The 18036-nt window shown below is 49.0% G+C and overlaps 2 protein-coding genes across 3 annotated transcripts; one reads left to right on the forward strand and one right to left on the reverse strand.

Annotated features, from left to right (window-relative positions):
• The first annotated feature begins 830 nt into the window (after positions 1–830).
• On the forward strand, positions 831–6569 carry LOC119301685 (AUGMIN subunit 8-like). 2 transcript variants are annotated; one of them, XM_037578675.1, is made up of 8 exons: positions 831–1105; positions 2381–2478; positions 2669–3995; positions 4333–4452; positions 4875–4991; positions 5112–5201; positions 5722–5829; positions 6002–6569. In XM_037578675.1, exons 3-8 carry the CDS (start codon positions 2763–2765, stop codon positions 6056–6058), a joined length of 1725 nt encoding a protein of 574 aa, XP_037434572.1. In that variant the 5' UTR covers positions 831–1105; positions 2381–2478; positions 2669–2762; the 3' UTR covers positions 6059–6569. The 2 variants fall into 2 exon arrangements, with proteins under 2 accessions (XP_037434572.1, XP_037434571.1); XM_037578674.1 differs by lacking the exon at positions 2381–2478.
• A 517-nt stretch (positions 6570–7086) lies between these two features.
• Positions 7087–11334, reverse strand: LOC119301686 (cellulose synthase A catalytic subunit 9 [UDP-forming]-like). Its single transcript, XM_037578676.1, has 9 exons — positions 10745–11334; positions 10542–10638; positions 9699–10435; positions 9342–9605; positions 9036–9248; positions 8736–8940; positions 8442–8638; positions 7985–8338; positions 7087–7874 (listed from the first exon to the last, which is right to left on the reverse strand). Exons 1-9 carry the CDS (start codon positions 11252–11254, stop codon positions 7287–7289), a joined length of 3165 nt encoding a protein of 1054 aa, XP_037434573.1. The 5' UTR covers positions 11255–11334; the 3' UTR covers positions 7087–7286.
• Between the last annotated feature and the right edge of the window lie 6702 nt (positions 11335–18036).

Here is an 18036-nt window from a genome sequence, read left to right on the forward strand (position 1 = left end):
ACCGAAGCAGTCGCGATAAGAAAAGTAAGAAAGCATGCGTTTTTCCAATGGGATTGGTCAACCAACGAGGCGCATCGGCGGCATTGACGTAGCTCTTGCGTGTTGCTTTTGGTCCAAAGAGATGAGCTACCTGGGGAACTCCAGCTTCCTCCCTTTCCCCCGGATTGTTGCTTCCGTTTCTTTTCATTCCACTTTCTGCAAAAGAAGAAGAAACCAGAGGCCGGTCGATTAATAAAGCGACAAGGACGTCCCATGTTTCCACCTCACCTCTATCAACTAGTCGCGCCCGACAACATCATCTCTGCACGCACTGTACTGCCATGCTCATAAATCGCAATGTTCGCTCAAATCCGTCCACCGAATTCCTGTCCACCACACGCACGTCCAAAACCATTTCACAAAATTCGGCAACATAATAATAATAATAATAATAATAATAATAATAATAATAATAATAATAATAATAATAATAATAATAATAATAATAATCCGTACCAATTCTCTCGGCCATTTTACCACAAACGAAATCGGCAAGTACGTGCGAACTGCGAGCTTTGATGATTGCGTTTTGCGCCCACCCGTTGCGTGTGCACGCAGGGAAGAGGGGTGCGAGCGGGATGGACATGGACCATGGCGCCCGACCCGTAGATAAGGTCCATCATCATCATCGCCAATCACCGTATGGATACTGTACGTATGGACGGGCTGCACGATCGGCCAGCGCACGGCCGGAACGTTTGCCGTGATTAATAAAGGGGAGGAGCCGTTTGGTCTGGCCTTCCTTAACTACGCACTCCCCCTTAATCCCGCCCCCGCCGCGCGAATCCATCTACTCCCCCCGTAACCTCCCTCCCTCCCTCTGCCCTGCCCTGCCCTCTCTCCCACGCTGCGGGCTGCGCGCCCCCTCCCACCTCCACCTCCTCCCCCCTCTGCTCTGTTCCTGCGGAAGCAAAACCCCACGCCGAACCAGGCGTGGCGAATCCGCGAGCGCCCGCCGTCTGGTGCCCGCTCTACCCGGAGCTGCCCCGAGGAGGAGGGGCAGCAGGAGGAAGAGGAGGAGCAGGCGGCCTTTGGTCTCCGAGCTGTCGCCGCCGGTGCTCTCGAGGTGAGCCTCCTCCCTGGCGCCTGCATGGTCGGTTTCGGAGCTGGGAGTCTAGGGTTCGTTGTTCGGAGGCCCTGGCTGCGGCCTGTCTGCTGGGGAGATAGTTTTTCGGCTTTGTGTTTTGCTGCTGTTCAATTTGAGGAGGGCGAGGTGCTCCTCCCTAGCCAGGCGCGCACCAGGTGTTTGTTTGTTTGTTAGTTATTGTAGGAGAGGACGAGAGGTAGTGCTGGGCTGTGCGATCGAGAGCTGGGTTCAGTCTGTCAATGGAGACGACGGACGATGTTTGCGAGACTGCACAGCTCGGATGATCTGGAGTTCTGGACGCGCCCCCAATCGGGTTGTACGGAGAGAGCATCGGCGACGCCGCTATGCTTGTCTTGGGCTCGTCGACGTTCTCGAATGAGTGCTCATGCCAGTGCGCGGGTTGGGTTGGGTTCCCCGCTGCGGATTCCGTGGGCGTGAGCGGTGAGCCCTGAGAAATTTGTGTCTTCCGTTTGTTTCCCTTGGTCCTCGTTCTAGCACGGCTGGGGAAATTAATTTGTTATTAAGGCTACGTAGTACTCTCAATTCTAGACTCTTTGGTGATTTCGATGCTTGATTAGTACCCGCTGCAATTTTTTACTGCCCTTAATTAATCGTGTTAGGTGACTAGACACACTTGTCTCCTAGTAGCAGCAATCCAGCCACACTTAACTCCTGCAGTGAGCCAAAGAAAATGTGCTCATGCAATTTGTGCTTGATTCACTTTCGGTGGGTGAATTCTTCGAGCAAGCCCTCAAGAATTATCCAATGTAGATGCAGCAATGAAAGCAACGTGTCATACTTCTTACAACGCTTCATCGGTCAGTCGATTCAGTCGAGGAAAATTCCCGGCAATTTCAAGTGAATCCCATTGGTTCTATAGGCATGTGCCCTGTCCTGCGGCTTTCTTTTTCTGTTGTTTGCATCGAAGATTACAAAATCTCGATGCATGTTCCTGGTTCATAAGTGGCACCTTAATAAAAGGTCTCTTGTTTCCAATGCCGCTTCTGATGGGAGATTGTTAATCTGCTAGGCAAAGAGATTCGCCTCACATGCTTGTGATGATGTGGATTTCCTTGTCTGTCCCAAAACCCCTCAGAATCTCCGCAAATAGTTTTGTTTATTGGCTTCGTCCTTGCTCGAATGCCTCATGTTACATGGCAACAGCAATTTGCACAAAACATCTTCTATTTTATATTTTTGTTAGTGTATGAGCAGTGCATCTATAAATGCCACCTTCCTCCCTCCCTTGCTTAGGAGCCTCCATTATATAACTTCTCCCTCCCTGGTCCAACCATGGCATCTCTGTGAGAGGGTTGAGGGAGCAGCTGCCGCAAGTTTTGTACTGGAAGTGGGTATGTTATTCATTTACCTGCAGTTTCAGGATCGCTTTGGTACATTGCTTAAACATGTTGACTCTGTATTTTTCTTGGTTTTTGTGTGTCTGGATAGTTTGTCTTGCTTGTTTCAAGTGAATCTAGTTGAATGAATTTCTTCATTTGGCCTAGTCTGATTGTTTGATGTCTGTATGTGGACCTTCTGCAGATCTGGGCCACTGAAGCATTGCAGTAGAGCCTGCAGGGAGCTAATTTCATGAGAGACGTGTTGATGTGGTTGGTTCTAGAAATTACTATTCTTCATGGATGTTCATAAGAGCACTGTGCAGAAAGCTGCTCTTGTTGAAGAAACTCGAAGACCGCCGCTTGTTCCATCTGAGAAGCATAATGCTTCTTCTTTAAGCCGAGTGAGAGATGTTGCATCCAGGTACAAGACTGGTCAGGGTGCTACTGCGACAAGGCGATGTACATCTCCTAGTCTTGGCCGGACCTCAACAACTAATGGTACACCAGTGCCCAATAGGGCGCAATCTGCAGACAGAAGAAGACCCTCAACACCTTCAACCCCTTCTTCTAAGGTGTCAACACCCTCCACCCCAACATCAAGGTCCATAACACCAGTCCGTGATACTGTCAAAGAGGTAAATAAGAGTTCTAGGTGTATAGCAAATGAAAGGTCCCCACATGGCTTGTGGCCAGCAATGCGGAACCTGTCTCCCTCCTACCAGTTGGAGTCTGCGGCTGCCCCTGGTAATAAAAAAGATAAGGTGGTCTCTAGCCCATCTTTAGATCATATCAAGGGACAGGCGAGTGTTCTAACTGAGAGGAAGAGGAGTCCTCTGAGAAGGAAAAAAATTACTGAACAATGTGAGAATTCTCGACCTTCAGAAGATCTACCTAAGAAGGCAACTGAGCAAAACCGTTGGCCAGCCATGACAAGTGGGCGTGGGCCTGCCAATCTTATGCCGAATACTGAACTTTCTGACAAATCTAGCAAACCAGTCCCTTTGTCAAATACTTCTAGAGGGCTTTCACCAAGGAAGATTTCTGCTTCTGAAGACGCAGGTAAAAGGTTGAATCAATCACTGGATGACGTGGCAAGGAGACTAGCTATTCATGCAAAAAGAAGAGATGAACAGTTAGATTCTGGCAGTGATGTTTCTTCACAGACAACGGAAAGATCTAAATATGTGAGCCGTCCAAGCAGGACAACCACTTTGCCTGTTCCTGTTCTTCATCGCTCATCGTCACCAAACAAGGTCTTGTCAGCTGCATCCTCTGCTTCTAGGGCTTTTCAGAGTCCATCGAGGACAAGACCTTCAACACCTTGCCGGTCACAAAGTGCTGGAAGTATTCAATCAGGTGGTATAGCTCCTGTTGTTAGCTACATGGTTGATCCAAGAAAGGGAAAGAAAAATGCCAGCCAAATTGAAAATATCCATCAACTGCGTTTGCTGCATAATAGATACTTGCAATTGCGTCTTGTAAATGCTCGTTCGGAAGATGTTCTATCTTTCCAAAAGGCCACTGCTGAGGTAAAATTAGCATATTTTATTTATTTAAAATTGTTTCAAGTTAGTTTGGATCATTATAATGCAACTGTTTCAGACTTTATAATGCGCCTCATAAAATTAACATACTTCATAATGCAGCTGTTTAAGACTCAGTTTAGTGATGATTACTGTTTGGCACAGTTGACAGCATTTTTTGCATTATAAAGTTTGCCCACATAGTCGTCTATGTGTTTAGAAGCCTCTGATCAACTTTTTGTTGACATTAATACGTTTTGTACTTTTCTTGTGAGCTTTGTTACTTTTTTTGTTTAGTGATGTTCAGTTGATGAAACAGTTCCCATGTTCTCATTTAAAACAGAATACCATATATAATGTTTGGAGGAATACTTCAGACTTGAGGGATGCTGTTAATTTGCGAAGAATCATGGTGCAGCGCCATCGACAAGAGTTGAAGCTGTATGGCATTCTGCAAGAGCAGGTAAGCTCCACCTGATGCATTCATGGCTTTGGTTCTATAATAATCTCCCAAGCATATTGCGGAACCCATGTTCTTTTCCATTTGAGTATAATTCCAATTTTGGCCAAGTTGACACAAACTTTCTACGATGTTCCTAGTGACACCAATTGAAGCATAGCCATGTTTCTTTTTAGAAGTACTCTTTGAAAGAATAGGAGCTAATTGCAATGTGATAGGACTGTTCTCATTCTTACATGGCAAATTCGAACACAATATATAAGTACATAGTTGTCATAACACACTTTCTTCTCCAAAAGAGGTGATATAAAATCTGGAAATTAGGGATATGAAAGAATGAATATGATGGGTCATGACTATACTACATGGATTATGACTGTAAATGCATACATTGCATTTTTTAATCTGCTGTTATTGTGGTTCAGATTGCTTGCCTTGAACAATGGCCAGCACTTGAAGACGAGAATAACCTTTCCTTTTCTCGGGCAACTGAGGCTCTAAAAGCAAGTACACTGCGCCTTCCAGTCACTTCAGGAGCAAGGGTATGCTGTGAAAAAAATGCATTTAAATAAACTCAAACTATTTTGTTGTTGCACTTCTACTTGTGAACATATATTACTTTTGTGATTGTGACTAATTGTATTGCCTGTTTTTTTTAACAGGTGGATGCAGTTAGTCTTAAGAATGCTGTAAGCTCAGCTGTTGATGTCATGCAAGGTTTGGGATCGTCAGTTTATTCTATGCTTTCTAAGGTAAACAGCAGTATGACTTAGAATTTTACTTTCCATATTTCCTTGTCTCATAATAATAAAATCAACTGTCCAACCATAGAGGAAGCTCTTTTACTTGTGACATGGTTTACTACACCCATTCATCACAAGAATTGCACGCAAGTATGATTCAGACTTTAAGAAAAGCTGTTCCCTCGCAAAATGGTGATGTTCTGCATCAGTCATTTTTCGTAGGAACCGTCAGCTATCGGTCTGCTTTGAAAGGCTTGTTTCCATTTTTAAAACCGATGAAATATATCGACTCTTCAGTCACAAACAAACTATGAATAAAGCCCCACTAAAAATTGGGTCCATGTGTCAGTAACTGGACCCTTTTGTGCACACCCTTGATTGCATTGTTAAGTTTGACCCTCAGTAAAGCTTAAGATATTGCATGGAGTCGAGTACAAAAGTTTAATAACCACGAAAGGCCATCCCACACTGTTATGGCAAATTCTTGTCAGTGACTGTTTTAACTGACTTGGAGCATCTTTGTTGCCAGGTTGAAGACAGGACATATTTGATCTCGGAGCTTTCAGTCGTAGCAGCACAAGAAAAGGTCATGCTTGATGAATGCAGAGAACTCTTAGCTATGGCCGCAGAACTGGAGGTACTTACATTCCATTCCCAAGACATTCCTTCTAAGAAGTGACCATAGTGCTCTGAATTTCGAATTAAAAAAATGTGTTTCTCTGACTGGTGTTGAACTGGTGCTTAATTTTATCTCATGACGAGAGCAGTTGTACACAGTACCTTACTAGTGCTATTGTATCTTTAATCAGGTACAGGAGTCTAGCCTGCGGACACATCTTATGCAAGTAAAGGACTTGCCCAGATGAATTAACAACCTGGGCAAAGCTATACGATACCAATCTTCTTGAATAGGTACTCCTGTGCAAGTTGAGCCTGTGACTATAAGAACATACTGTGCAAACAGACAAGGAATCCGTAGAGAAGAAATAACAAAATGGAAGAGTATTAAACATCCCCTGCTGATCAAGGTGTGATGCTGTGCAGATAACAACTCACAGTTCTTAGATATGATAGATTGTAGGTCTCCTCGTGTGTAAATGGCTTTTACCGTATAGTGCATTTCTAGCCCCTTCTCCCCCTTCTTTTAGTTTCTTTTTAAGGGTAGACCCCTATTCTTTTCCACTGTATTCTTTTGATATCCGGAAAGAGAATATAGAAATGAAATTTTAAGGGAAAAGATACTGAAAGGTATGGATTCTCCCTTTTGTGTGCAACAAGTGCTGCCCGATTTTGTAGCTGTGCTCTCTTGTCACCCTAACCAACCCCATTGTTTGGTGATTACGGACATCTCAATCGTACCAATATTCATGTTGCTGTTGGATTGCTGTTAATTTATCTACTCTAAAATGGCACCTCTGTGGTGGTTTGGTTGATATCGGGATTCTGCTTCTAAAGTCTTTGAATTGTGGAATATTGTATGGATTGCTGTTAATTTATCTACTCTAAAATGACACCTCTGTGGTGGTTTGGTTGATATCGGGATTCTGCTTCTAAAGTCTTTGAATTGTGGAATGCTGTTAATTTATCTGCTCTAAAATGACACCTCTGTGGTGGTTTGGTTGATGTCGGAATGCTTTTAAAGTCTTTGAATTGTCGAATACTGTATTAGATTTAGATCCCCTTGGCACTCAGGCTCTTTACCTAAGCAAGAACCTGTCTAAAGCGCTCTGCTGCTGCAAGGTCTTTTTTTTTTCTGTTACCAGGACTTCTTATCCTGCAGTCTGAATGCCACTCTTCAACTTTACATTCAGAAAACAAGTAAATGCACCTGTTTTAGTTAGCTACATCAGGCTTTGATTTCAGCAAAACTTACCAGCTACCCACAAGAGCAATCACAGCTAAAAAACATGAATGCTGTTCATTCTTGCTTGACATGACATCCAAAGTCTGGCCCGCTGTTCAATTCTTGTTTAAACCATTTCTGGCCACCAAAATATTACACAAAACATAGCATGAACAAAAACATCCACAACACAAAACTTGCGTCCAAATTGTTCTTCTCCCTATGCACAATGTCCAGAGCTCTTAATGCGATCAGCAGTTGATGCCGCACTGCTTCACGTCAGGCCCCTTGGCCTTGACGGTGAAGGGGTCGATCCTGACCCAGAGCAGGGAGAAGATGGAGGCGAGCAGCACGGACCAGATGATGACGATGGTGGGCGTCCTGTTCTGCCTCCCCATGAGGCCCTTGAGGAACGGGTAGAGATGCACGATCACCCAGAAGGCGAAGAAGAGCTTGCCGAAGAGCGGGCCCCACGACTGGTACCCGTTGTTGATGGCGTCGGAGATGCCCGCGACGACGCCGATGATGTTGATCACCAGCAGCGTCGTCGGCGGGATGAGGAGGGTGGTCCACTTGAAGGCGTAGAGCTCGGCGAACTCGTCGTCCTCGTCCCCCGTGGCCTTGGAGGTGACGGTGAAGTTGGTGTCGATCCCGGCCAGGACCTTGAGCAGGCCCTGGATGACGGCGAACAGGTGCGCCGACACGCCGCCGATGACCCAGAACTGCTCGTTCCTCCACCACTCCTCGATGCTCACCCCGCTCCACCGCAGCTCCAGGATGCCCGTCGCGAAGATGGAGATGAAGAGGGAGATGAAGAAGAGACTGGCGAACGTGCTAATCTGCAGCAGCAACACAACACACACCACAAAACCCGTCAGACATTTGAACCGGTGGATTTTGGCGGGAAGGAGGACGAATGGGGAAAAGTAGCTAGCTGCTCAGCACTGACCGGCGGCATGATGAACTTGCCGGTGAGGAGGCAGACGGCGGGGAGGGTGCAGTAGGCGAGCAGCGGCAGCGAGGTGAAGGGGTAGATGGTGGTGTTGATGTAGGCGAAGCGCTCGAGCCACTTGAGGTTGCCGCCCTTGTAGCCGTAGAGCAGCGGGCTGTGCCGGCTGAAGAAGATCTCCACGGACCCCAGCGCCCACCGCAGCACCTGGTTGAGACGGTCCGACAGGTTGATCGGCGCCGACCCCTTGAACGCCGCCAGCTTCGGCATGCAGTAGATCGACCGCCACCCGCGGCAGTGCATCTTGAACCCCGTCAGGATGTCCTCCGTGATCGACCCGTAGATCCACCCCAGCTGCACCATTCCATTCATGCCAGGAGCAACAAATCAGTACTGGAAGTCTGCAACCATGTGGAGTTGTCTGAAGTGATCTTTGCGTTGTGTTGTTTCTCTGTACCTCTAAACCCCAGTCAGTCTTGTCCTCGTAGCCGCAGCTGATGACATGGATGGCCTCCTTGAGGAGAGCGGCGGGGCTCGACGACGGCGGGACGCCGCCTTCCTCCATGAACGTCGACGTCACGAACGCCGCGGACTGCCCGAACCGCTTCTCGAAGTTCATCTGGGACATCATCTGCTCCTTGTCGCCGTCCATTCCTGAAGAGCCAAAGAGGAAATTTCACCAACCTGTACTAAGCGACTGAACCAAAACCAAATGTTCAGTACTTCAGTGTGTGCTTCCTCTGAAACTTACCTCCGTCGGCCACGCCCTCCGGCAGCCCATCCTTGCCGCCCTTTCGCTTCTTGCGGCCGAAGCACGGGCAGCAGTCGCAGGTCACCATCTTCGGCCTCTTGGGGCCGCTGGGAGGGTTGTATCCGTAGAGCGCCTGTCGCCTGAACACGCACCCTGTTCCGACGTACACCGGCCCTTGGATGCCGTCCAGCCCCTTCATGTTGATCTGATCGCCAAGAACTACCAATGTCAGATCCATGGCTCTACTAGACTATGCAAAATGTAGGTGTGAAGTGTGATTGAACTGTATAGCAATCTTACGTCGAAGAAGACGGTGTTCCTGTTGGCGTATCGGTCGTGCGCGTCGATGCCGTCGAACCTCTGGGGGAACTGCACGTAGCAGACCTTGCGGCCGACCTGAGGGTCCATGAGGAAGCACATGGACTCCCGGATGGCCTTGCTGTTGTTGATGTAATGGTCACAGTCCAGGTTGAGCATGAAGGGCGCGTTGGTCAGCACGGCGGAGACGCGGATCTGCCGGCCAAAATTCAGAGAAGAGTGAGCAAGAAACGTTGTGAGTTCTGGCATTTACGACGAAGCTCTGGAGAAGAAGGGACGGTGCAGTACGAGAGCGTTCATGGCGCCGGCCTTCTTGTGGTGCTGGAAGCCGGGGCGCTTCTCACGGGAGACGTAGACGAGGCGCGGCAGCTCGTTGCCCTCGGTGTCGAGGCCCCCGCTGTGGCCCAGGAAGACCTGGATCATGCCGGGGTGGTCGCGGGTGTTGTTGCCGGGCCACGGCGTGCCGTCCTTCATGATCCACCCCTCGTCCGGCACCTTCTGCGCCTTGGACACCAGCGCGTTGATCCGCACCTTGAACTCCTCGTACTCCCTCTGCTCATCATAGCAAGAGATGATCAGAAATGTTCATGGCGCGGCGGCGACGGCGACGGCGAATAGTTGTTGTTGCCACGTTGTAGTACGTACCTTCATGGCGCGGCGCTCCTGGACGAAGGTGGGCTGGACCTTGTCCTTGAGGTAGTCGACCTTGCGGGAGAAGTAGAACTCGGGGGCGCGGGGCTCGATGCTGAACTTCTTGCAGAAGGGCACCCACTTGCGGGCGAACTCGGCCGTCTCCGACAGCGACTCGAAGGAGAGCATGGAGGCGCCGTCGTCGGAGACGTAGCACGACACCTTGTCCACCGGGTAGTCGACGGCGAGGATGGAGAGCACCGTGTTGGCCGTCACCAGCGGCGGCTCCTTGAGCGGGTCCACCGTGCTGACGAACAGGTCCACCGGCGACAGCATCGACGGCTCGCCCTCCCGCTCGTACCGCAGCGAGAGGCGGTCCAGGTAGGTCTCGCGGTCGATGGGGTACCACTTGGGGAACTGGTCGAGGATCCAGGAGACGGCGAACCAGATCTCGCACACGATGGAGGTGAGCCACAGCGGGATGGCCTCCGGGACCGGGTTGAGGATGCGGTAGCGGAGGAAGACGCAGAGCACGAAGAGGCGGAGGATGATCACCATCCGGTACGGGTTCACCTTGCTCGACGCGATCGACACCTTCCGGGACAGCGGCTGCCTCGCCTCGTCGTTCAGGGGCACGTCGGCGTCCATGTCGTCCGGGTCGGCGGCGCCGTAGACGCCCTGCTTGGACTTCCAGTCGTCCATCCTCTCCTTCCAGCTCACCTCCTTCTTCTCGTCCCCCCACTTTGCGCTCCCTGATCATCATCAAATTCATGTTGCTTGCTTGAGCTTACCAACACAACACGAGGAACTGCATGCATGGTTCCTTGGCATCAACCGGTAGAGTAAGTAGTTAGTCACCTGGCTCGGAAATTGGGTAGGGGTGGATGCGCTTGTGCAGGGAGGAGGAGAAGTCGCCATGGCCATGTCCTGCTGACATAGGGAACTCGCCGCTCACCTAAATTGTTGTGCATGATCGATGAACAATTTAATTTAAGCTGCTAGAGTGATCCAGGGCTTGATGGACACAAAGAAGTGAATGGATATCAGGACATGATGCATACCGGCATGGAGCGGTTGCCGGTGATGATGGGCGGGATCCCGACCATGGGGGTGGTGTTGCCCTCGCCGCCGTCCTCGGAGGCCCTCCCGTAGCTCATCCTGCCGTGGAGCATGGCCTCGGTGATGTGGCTGTTCTGCAGGGCGCCATGCTGCTGCAGCTGCTTGTCGTCGTCGATGTTGAACTCGTGCTCGAGGTCGTCGATGTCCTCCTCGTCCTCGTCGCCCTCCACCCGGGGGCTCCCCTTGAGGCGCTTGTAGCGGGTCTTGCACTGGGGGCAGTTCTGGGTGCCCTCCCGGCGCTCGTACTCGTAGCAGGGGCGGCACACCGGGAAGCCGCACTCGTTGCAGGCGACGAAGAGGTCGCCGGCCACCGTGCGGCCGACCTCGTCGCCGCATATCTCGCACACCTGCCCGCTCAGCGCCCGCGCCGGCTTGTGGTCCTCGTGCCCCCGGATCAGCACCAGCTCGTTCCGGTTGTGCGAGCCGGCCACCAGCCCGGCGCCCGCCTCCATGGTCGCGCGCGGTGGAGCTCGATCGCTCGCTCGCTTCCCCGGCCGAGCAGGAGGACGAGGGGTGTGGAGGTGGTGGTGGTGCCTGGTTCGCTTGTGGCAGGGGCTATATGAGAGGGTTAAAGAGGGGGGATGGTTTTTGGCGGGTGGGAGAGGTGAGGGGTGGCTGTTGGAGCGAGCGCGATCTGGTGCGTCCGATGGAGTCCACGAGCGCGGGTGGACGGACGGATGGGCGCCGGCGTGTGGAGCGTGGCCGCGGGTGAGCCGGGTCGATGGGTCGGTTGGGTGCGGCGTCCCCGTTGCCGCGAAGTGAAGCGAAAGGTTGGTTTTGCCGGTGTCCTGCGCTGCGCTGTCAGGGCTGCGTGCGTGCGTGCGTTCGCCTCCGGACCAACCGAGACTTGGATTTCCTGCCATCGTCACCTTTTTCTTCTTCTAAAACTCTCTTTTCAGAATTGAAAAACTATTCGTGATTGGTGAGTAGTACCTTAAAGAGCAATTGAAAAATGGACGCATCCATGTCCCGTGGAGCTCAAACTTTGTCCAGCTTTTTTGTCGTCAAGATCGAACATGGCAAACAAAAATTTCCATGCAATCAAAATATACGGCTCTGTTTACTTGCTTCCGGTGAACAGATGCAACGCATGCATGTCCTCAGGACATCAGGTTCAGTCCCATGGGCCGTCGGTTCGTTTCGTAGGAAGCATTGAGCGTGAAGCTAACGAGACGCATCACCTTTCGCACGCTCGAGGCCCCTTTTCTGACGCCAGTGTTATGAGCTAGGACGGTGACCAGGCACCTTAATTTGGTGGCACATGTCCCACCTACTAGCCAGCGCCATGATCGTGTAACAAACAAGTAACACATGCATGCTCTGGCGCGCGGCGAGAAACCGTCACGAGGAAACCAAGCGCCAAATGGACATGACATGAAGCAAAGCTGGACGGCTGATTGATAATCCAGGAGGAGAGATGTCTCCGTCCTGAATGCGAAACGCAGGCGCAGGCGCCTGGCTGAAGCATCGTAGGACGCAAGTCTTGTTGGGTTTTGCAGGTGCGACCGACCCATCCATCGTGCCGCTGCTGGAGAACTGACCGTGCAGCGTCGGTGTGAAGAAAAAGTGGCCGTCGCCGTGGGAATCTAGCCAGGTTTTTGGTTCTCGACCGCCGGTCGGCAGTCGCCACTTACTGCTTCAGCTATAAAACCAAGGTTGGACAAACCATCGTGTGCTTCAGAGTCCGGCGCTAGATCACCCCACGAGAAGCAATCGCGTCATCCGCGCGTGGAGGCGTCGTTAAACTCGCCGCACGGGAGGGGAGCGCCTCATGTGCTGATTGGAGCGTCCTTGTGCTTTGTATGTGTGCATTGGTGTCGTGTCTACAGAGCGCCGCGAGTCTTGTTTTCTAAGGCCTTGTTCGGTACCATTCCGCTCCACAACTCTGGGAGCAAAGTTGGTGGAGCTGCAGTTCAAAATGATGGAGCTGCATTTGCCTCGCTCCACAGATTTTAGAAGCAGGTGACTACCGAACAGGGCCTAAGTATCAAATATTCAACTTCTACTCTCTCTGTCCCAAAATAAGAATATTTTTCACATTATACTAGTGTCAAAAACGTTCTTATATTATGGGACGGAGGAAGTATCTCTTTGGAAACAAAATCTTCCTCTGTTATTGATAAAGACAATAACCCTGGTGTCTGCATCGTTTTAAGCACACACCCATATTTCAAAGTTTGGCAAACACTAGTTTTTTTTTTCATTGCACAAAACCGTGACTAAGATGGCCACAAATCAAATGAAAAAAAAAAGTTCAGCCTGAGATTTGTGTCATTCGTCGGAACGAACACCTTAACTTTTTGGGTTATCTTCATCCGAAGTTGTATGTGACCTCCGCAGAAGACAATGCACTGCACAAGAGGAGTTCACCCGGTCCAACCGTGTAAACTAGACTGAGAAGGCCCGGACTGTCTGGGACATGTCCAGGCCAAATTGAGAAGGCCCGGACAAGTGGCCGGACTGTCCGGCTCAATCATATAAACAAGGCCGAGAAGGCTCGGACTTGTCTGCGACATGTTCAGACCAAATAGGGAAGGTCCGACAAGTGGCACTCACCGAGGTCTGGCTCACACTTTTCATGATTTTTACTGAACCTGGTAAAGAGTGAGCGAGCTCAACCGCAAGATGACTTCATCAAATAGAAAAACGTTCATAGCGAAAGTTGAAAGTTGCCCATCTTGTTCAGTGTCCTCCTCGGGCTGCTCATCTTGTTCCAACGTAGGTGGTGTGGGGCCTCTCTTCTTCTATGTCCTCCTCAACCGCTCATCTTGTTCCAGCGCAAGCTCCTCCTCATCCACCTCTTCTAGTTCTGGAGCTTCAAGGTTGAAAGCTTCATCCGCATCCTGTGCAACATAGTGCAAAATTCCCTCCTTGATCAAGAAGTGTTTAGGCATGGAAGTGGGAAACAAATGCTCCACTTCAAGAATACGGATATAGTGACGAGCATTACGAGGAAGTACCATACTGGCACTAGTAAGTGCATGCATATTGACAAGGCGGTTAACTCCCAGCGGTCCCAAGCCGATGATGTCAAGGCCGAGGGCGATGGCCAAGACGTCAGTGACTCCTTCGTAGGTGATGTCACCATGTGTCTGATTTGCCTGGTGGGCAAGGTGAAGTAGAAGGACAGGGCCTAAGTTAGGCGTTTAGTTGATGTCAGTGCTCGGGGCCATCCCAAGGATGAACATATTTGCTTCGTTAATTTTGAATATTTCTCCTTGTGCTTGCAAAGTGTTAGTGATAACATAATAGAACTACCGCATTGCAGGACACTCAATGCAACTGACCCTATGCTTATGGAATTCATAACTCATATATTGAAATAGTTGTACTGGATGTGGATGCAGCACACCAGAGACGTAACGGACATGTCATCATTGTTGGTGAAGCCAAAGAGGGTGCACCCGTCTATAAGGGACATGTCAAAGCTTTGGTCCATGGAGCGGAAGGTGATCTGGTCCGCATCGCTCACAGGGTTAAGTTTGACGCTATGTGATAGGATGCTTAAAAACTCAAGCATTAACCGCCGATAGGTCTTTGTGTCCTGAAATACAAAGTGTTGCACACCAACATTAGCACATAATAAGTTGAAATCATCACCTATACCATGTGTGGCGATTGTAGTTGGGCACGCCACTTAGTTTATCAGACCGCCCTCTTATGAAGTTTTGTATACTTGTTCCTTTGGGTATGGCCGATGAATTTAATCCCCTAAGGCCTTGTTTGGCACACAAGGCTTGGGGAGGCTTTTAGAGGATTTTCCCCCTCTTGGGCTCAAAAGCCCCTAAAATCCTCAAGCATGTGTTTGGTGTACATGGCTTATACCGGGCCAACCCCAAATTCCCCTTCGATCCCCCCGTTCCACGGGACTTTCATGCATCGAGGGTTACCTCGCGGCCTGGCCCTTGGCTCGCTTGACGCGAGGCGTCGGTAAGAAAGAGCCACCGCCGCCAGCTGCCTCCATGTCGGCATCTCCCGCCAGCCACAAGGAGATCGAGCCATCACAAGGCTTCTAGGGTATACCGTCGCTGCCACCTTCCCTCCCCTCTCCTAACCTTCCTAGGGTTTCTTCTCTCCCCACCATGGCTATGACCAAAAGTAATTTTAGAGAAAGAGGATTGGGGATGGAAGATGTTGGGGAAGAGTGAGGATTTCAGGGGATTTGGTGCAGGGGAGGGATTCATCAAATCCCCAATAATCCCCAGTCCCTTTGGGGTTTGAAAACCCTTTGTGCCAAACAAGGCCTAATAGAGAACTTGTTTCCTATACGCGATTGATGCATTAGTAAAGACCAATCACATGAAGCTTGATACAGTGGGGGCTTACCGTATTTTGATTCTGCTTCACTTCTAAGAAACATTCAATTTAGCACGTCGTGCGATGCAAATCGCACAAACGCGCACCCCCACTCCCCTCTCGCACCCTTTTGAGCTGGCCCATGTTCGAGCAGAGCTAGTTCCAATGAGATTAAACAAAAACTATCACAAGCTCTTGTCTTCGTGCTACCTAATTTCAACAAGACTTTCGAGTTGGAGTGTGATGCAAGTGGAGTAGGCATTGGAGCTGTTCTATCTCAAGAAAGGAAGCCCATTGCTTTCTTTAGTGAGAAGTTAAGTGAAGCTAGACAGAAATGGAGCACCTATCAGCAAGAATTGTATGCCATTTTCAGAGCCTTGAAAACTTGGGAAGTTTATTTGCTGCCTAAAGAGTTCATTGCATATAGTGACCATCAATCCTTGAAACATTTTAGAAATCAAAAGCACGTTGACCGCATGCTAGCGAGATGGGCAGCATATCTGGAGAGGTTTAACTATCTTAACGTGCATAAATCTGAGACAACTAATAGAGTGGCCGATGCTTTGAGTCGTCGTGCATGCCTCTCTACTTCTTTTGAAGTTGAACTTCCAAGCATGGAACAAATAAAGGAGTTGTATGAGGATGATGAAGACTTTGGCCATTTTGGGTGAAGCACATCAGGGGCCAGCCATTAGGTGACGACTATTTGGTGCAACATGGCTATCTCTTCAAAAATGATCGTTTGTCACGCAGAGAACTCCATTCAATTGATCTTAGTGGCCATGTTGGACGGGCAAGACTATCGCTAACCTAGAAGCTCACTACTTTTGGCCACAACTAAAGAGAGATGCTGGAAAGTTTGTTTAGTGGTGCCCCGTATGTCAAACCTGCAAAGGACAAGTCCAGAACACAGGGTTATACATGCCTTTGTCTGTTCCTGTTGCTCCATGGGAGGACGTCTCTATGGACTTCGTCTTGGGCTTGCCAAGAACAAGACGAGGAAGTGATGTTGTATTTGTGGTCGTGGATAGATTCTCTAAGATGGCTCATTTCATCTCATGTCGCAAGATAACGGATGCTCATCATGTAGCAAACCTACTTTTTCAAGAAGTGGTCAAACTTCATGGAGTTGTTGCAAATATGTCCTAGAGGCAATAATAAAGTGGTTATTATTATATTTCCTTAATCATGATAAATGATTATTAATCATGCTAGAATTGTATTGACCTAAAACTTAAATACATGTGTGGATACGTAAACAAACATTGTGTCCCTAGTAAGCCTCTACTAGACTAGGCCGTTGATAAAAGATGCTTAAGGTTTCCTAATGATAACCCACAAGTATAGGGGATCGCAACAATTTTCGAGAGTAGAGTATTCAACCCAAATTTATTGATTCAACACAAGGGGAGCCAAAGAATATTCTCAAGTATTAGTAGCTGAGTTATCAATTCAACCACATCTGAAAGACTTAATATCTGCAACAAAGTATTTAGTAGCAAAGTAGTATGGAAGTAACATTAATGGTGGCAAAAGTAACAGTAGTAGTTTTGTAGCAATTGTAACAGTGGCAAAGGCAAAGTAACGTAGCAAAGATCAATATGTAAAAAGCTCATAGACAATGGATCGTCGATGATAATTGTGTCGGATGGCATTCATCATGCAACAGTTATAACTTAAGGTGACACAGAACTAGCTTCAATTCATCAATATAATGTAGGCATGTATTCCGAATATAGTCATACTGTTGGGGAACGTAGCATGCAATTTCAAAAAATTCCTATGATCACACAAGATCTATCTAGGAGATGCATAGCAACGAGAGGGGGAGAGTGTGTCCACGTACCCTCGTAGACCAAAAGCGGAAGTGTTAGGTTAACGCGGTTGATGTAGTCGAACGCCTTCGTGATCCAACCGATCAAGTACCAAACGTACGGCACCTCCGAGTTCAGCACACGTTCAGCTTGATGACGTCCGTCAAACTCTTGATCCAGCAAAGTGTCGAGGGAGAGTTTCGTCAGCACGATGACATGGTGACGGTGATGGTGATGTGATCCGCGTAGGGCTTCGCCTAAGCACTACATGACTATGATCGGAGGAGTAAACCGTGGAGGGAGACGCCGCACACGGCTTGGAACAATTGGTGGTCTCCAAGGGGTGCCTTGCTATCACGCCCAATATGCGATCCTATCCGAGAGGAACTCGAAGGTCCCACCAAGGATAGAGTGCATGTTGAAGACGTTTTGCAAGGTGGATATCATCACATCGTACCATTACATAATATTTGTGGATACATACAAAGGCATACAATTGCCTCACAAATACATCAAACATCATACATGAGAGCAACATCTAACTACAGATGAAACACAAATAGAAACTCAAACGACATCCACCCTGCTAGCCCAGGCTGCCGACCCGGAACCTATCCCCTAAACGAAGAAGAAGCAGAAGAAGAACTCCCAAACAAGCAAAGATCGCGCTCACGTCGTACCATCGCATTACCTACACCTGCAACTGTGGTTGTAGTAATCTGTGAGCCACGAGGACTCAGCAATCCCATTGGGTATCAAGACTAGCAAAGCTTAATGGGTATGGAATGGATAAGTGGTGAGGTTGCAGCAGGCGACTAAGCATTGTATGGTGGCTAACTTAGGAGTACAAGAGTAAGATGAGAAACTACGCAAACGGTCGCAAACTAGTAATGATCAAGAAGTGATCCTGAACTACTTACATTCAAACATAACCCCACTATGTTCTCTTCTCGAACTCACTCGAAAAGAGACGGTCACGGTTACACACGTGGTTGGTGTATCTTAATTCGGATCTGGTGTCAAGTTCTCTATAACTGGATATTAAAAATTCCCATCTGCCACATAACCACGGACACGGCTCTCAAAAGTTTAGACCCTGCAGGGGTGTCCCAACTTAGCCCATG

This window comes from Triticum dicoccoides, chromosome 5A (assembly GCF_002162155.2).
Source record: "Triticum dicoccoides isolate Atlit2015 ecotype Zavitan chromosome 5A, WEW_v2.0, whole genome shotgun sequence".
Lineage (NCBI taxonomy): Eukaryota > Viridiplantae > Streptophyta > Magnoliopsida > Poales > Poaceae > Triticum > Triticum dicoccoides.

What these genes read in the sequence shown, in the direction of transcription:
- LOC119301686 (XM_037578676.1), bottom strand. Translation starts at nt 11,254, where the DNA reads ATGGAGGCGGGCGCCGGGCTGGTGGCCGGCTCGCACAACCGGAACGAG. An exon ending in CCGGCGCCATGAACGCTCTC is followed by an intron (nt 9,249 to 9,341) that starts GTACTGCACCGT and finishes TTTGGCCGGCAG; the next exon opens with ATCCGCGTCTCCGCCGTGCT. An exon ending in AGACTGACTGGGGTTTAGAG is followed by an intron (nt 8,339 to 8,441) that starts GTACAGAGAAAC and finishes GGAATGGTGCAG; the next exon opens with CTGGGGTGGATCTACGGGTC.
- LOC119301685 (XM_037578675.1), top strand. Translation starts at nt 2,763, where the DNA reads ATGGATGTTCATAAGAGCACTGTGCAGAAAGCTGCTCTTGTTGAAGAA. An exon ending in CAGTCACTTCAGGAGCAAGG is followed by an intron (nt 4,992 to 5,111) that starts GTATGCTGTGAA and finishes TTTTTTTAACAG; the next exon opens with GTGGATGCAGTTAGTCTTAA. An exon ending in TTTATTCTATGCTTTCTAAG is followed by an intron (nt 5,202 to 5,721) that starts GTAAACAGCAGT and finishes CTTTGTTGCCAG; the next exon opens with GTTGAAGACAGGACATATTT.